The sequence below is a fragment of the Penicillium arizonense genome (genome assembly GCF_001773325.1).
Source record: "Penicillium arizonense strain CBS 141311 chromosome Unknown PENARI_contig347, whole genome shotgun sequence".
Classification (NCBI taxonomy): Eukaryota; Fungi; Ascomycota; class Eurotiomycetes; order Eurotiales; family Aspergillaceae; genus Penicillium; species Penicillium arizonense.
In genome coordinates this window covers 1-993 of record NW_019173624.1, presented here as the reverse complement: position 1 = coordinate 993, position 993 = coordinate 1, and the positions used below count along the sequence as shown (strand labels likewise).

Here is a 993-nt window from a genome sequence, read left to right as displayed (position 1 = left end):
GTGATCTTTTCACTGGTCTCGATGATGATCATTTGCAATCATCAACCGGTCGTCTCAGCCCAAGGAGCCGTAAAAAAGGGGCCTTCTCATCTTTTTCACCAGCATTAATGATCACTGCATCAACATCGTAAGCCGCTTTCGACCGCCCAAACAAAAGCTCTTGTCAGCGTTGTTCAGACAACGTATGGAAAATACGATATAAACCTGCTGATGTCCAGTATTGTCTCGCCTAAAAGCATGTCCCGCCCTGTGTCAAAGTTTGCCGAATGGCTTGCCAGGGCTCCCGTCCAAGACAAGTATGGTCTTTGTGGGCTCCTCGCTCTTGTATGCTGGATATCTTATAGCCTCGCACGCCGATTCAGCCATTTGCCTTTGAGGTTGCAACACGCAGTATCCTGGAGACGCTTCTTCCAGGCGCCAACACCAGGCATGCTCCAGTGGCTCGATATCCCATCATACTTGCAAGGGGGAGTACTTGCAGCCCTGGTGATTGTCAACATTATTGCAATCAGTCTTCATGCTCGGACCTGGGCAGATGTGCAGAAGCGAGCCGGATGCTTGGCGGTCACACACCTTGTTCCCCTCTGCTCTGGGTTTAGCTTCAGTCTTCCGGCTCATGTCTTCCGTATCGAACGGGGCACGCTCCAGTGGGCCCATCGGTGGCTAGGCCGCATTTGCGTGCTGCATTGCCTTCTTCATGGGTCCGTACTAGGCACAGTTGCTCGAAATACAAGCCTTGGAGCTTCCCTCGTCATCCCACTCCTGGTACGCGACGGCTAGAGAACGGCAGCCTTCCCATTTCCCCAAAGGATGTCGGACTAGAAGTGGCTAATATTGAACAGGCCGGATGCAGTTTCGTCTCGATCTTTCCTTGGACGCTCGCTGCGATTCTTCGGCGGTGGCCGCAACTCGGCCTCAAGGTCCACCATGTGCTTGCTTTGGTCGCCACCGGTACCCTTTTCTATCATTTGATCGACCGGGTATCGTCCTACC

The 993-nt window shown here is 53.1% G+C and overlaps 1 protein-coding gene across 1 annotated transcript; it reads left to right on the top strand.

The window, feature by feature from the left end:
- Positions 1-237: 237 nt before the first annotated feature.
- On the top strand, positions 238-980 carry PENARI_c347G12376 (uncharacterized protein; the record flags this gene model as incomplete). Its single annotated transcript, XM_022638306.1, has 3 exons — positions 238-296; positions 345-765; positions 843-980. Coding segments are annotated over 3 exons (618 nt in total), but the record flags the coding sequence as incomplete, so codon positions are not given.
- Positions 981-993: the final 13 nt, after the last annotated feature.